The 1,244-nt window shown below is 42.5% G+C and overlaps 1 protein-coding gene across 1 annotated transcript in view; it reads left to right on the top strand.

Annotated features, from left to right (window-relative positions):
* mapk12b (mitogen-activated protein kinase 12b) overlaps nt 1–1,244 on the top strand; it is a gene marked incomplete at its 5' end in the record, with an annotated part of 7,011 nt that overhangs the window by 2,785 nt on the left and 2,982 nt on the right. Inside the window, 4 exon segments of the mRNA XM_014026997.1 lie at nt 406–453; nt 535–649; nt 744–815; nt 932–1,011. Of these exon segments, the coding sequence (XP_013882451.1) occupies nt 406–453; nt 535–649; nt 744–815; nt 932–1,011 (315 nt within the window).

Raw genomic sequence — 1,244 nt, 5'->3', positions numbered from 1 at the left:
AGGAAAAAAGTCGCGGCTTATAGTCCGAAAAATACGGTATATACAGAAGGGAAACTTCACCAAAGTGAAACATAAATCAGTGGATCTGTGTTTGATTACTCTGCCTGGCTTTCTCAAGGACCAGGATGTAAATTTGACAAGAATTATGGAACTGAAAGTGAAAGTAGTCAAACTGAATTTTTAATAAACCAAAAATACAGTTTCAAAGCAAATTAATTCAAATACAAAACTTTAAATTCAGTTTCAAATTAGTGACATTTATTTTCAAAACAATGCATTCCATTTCAAATTCTGCACATTCTGATTCAATCTGAGCAATTCAGATTCACTTCCTGCTGGCACAAGATTGATCCCATATTTGTCTCAAACTGTGGTAGGAAATAACTCATTCTTATTTTSTAACAGGATCTTAAACCTGGAAATTTAGCCATCAACCCAGACTGTGAGCTGAAGGTAACTCAGTATTTTACGGATTTATCTTCATCGTATTTGTCAAAAATCTGCGCCAAGTTCCTGCCTCTTCTTCGGCTTCAGATTCTGGATTTCGGCTTGGCCAGGCAGGCCGACGCTGAGATGACGGGCTACGTAGTGACCCGCTGGTACAGAGCCCCTGAGGTCATCCTCAACTGGATGCACTACACGCAGACCGGTAGAAGTGGCCCTCTGAGGACCAGAACACAGCACTAAGAGCAGATTTACAACCCGAGACGACAAAAACAAAAACAATGAGCTTTGTGTTTCAGTGGATATCTGGTCGGCGGGATGCATCATGGCAGAGATGCTGCTGGGGAAACCGCTGTTTAAAGGGAACGACCGTATCCTTGACCTGAGAGGACCAGGTCTGAGAGGACCAGGTCTGAGAGGACCTGAAAAGGGCCGACGGCTGGTTTGTAACTAAAAAATTCCACAATTCTTAACAGGATCTCCTCAGATCTGGACCAGCTACGAGAAATAATGAAGATTACGGGAACCCCAACCCCTGATTTTGTGGTGAAGCTGCAGAGCCAGGATGTAAGTGGTTAACCGTGATTACCAAATGAAACGGTTTTATGGCGGGTTTAGAGCAGGTACCAGAAGTCCTGGTCCTGGAGGTCCACAGCCCTGCATGTTTTACTTGTTTCTCTGCTCCAACACACCTGATATGAATGAATGATTATCAGGCTTCTGCAGTACGGAGGACCAAAACTGACATAATTAGAAATAAAAGCAGGATCATATCAATCACTAAATATATACGTAAAATG

This window comes from Austrofundulus limnaeus, unplaced genomic scaffold (assembly GCF_001266775.1).
Source record: "Austrofundulus limnaeus strain Quisiro unplaced genomic scaffold, Austrofundulus_limnaeus-1.0 Scaffold607, whole genome shotgun sequence".
In the NCBI taxonomy this organism is placed as follows: Eukaryota; Metazoa; Chordata; class Actinopteri; order Cyprinodontiformes; family Rivulidae; genus Austrofundulus; species Austrofundulus limnaeus.
This window is presented reverse-complemented; position numbering and strand designations above follow the sequence as displayed.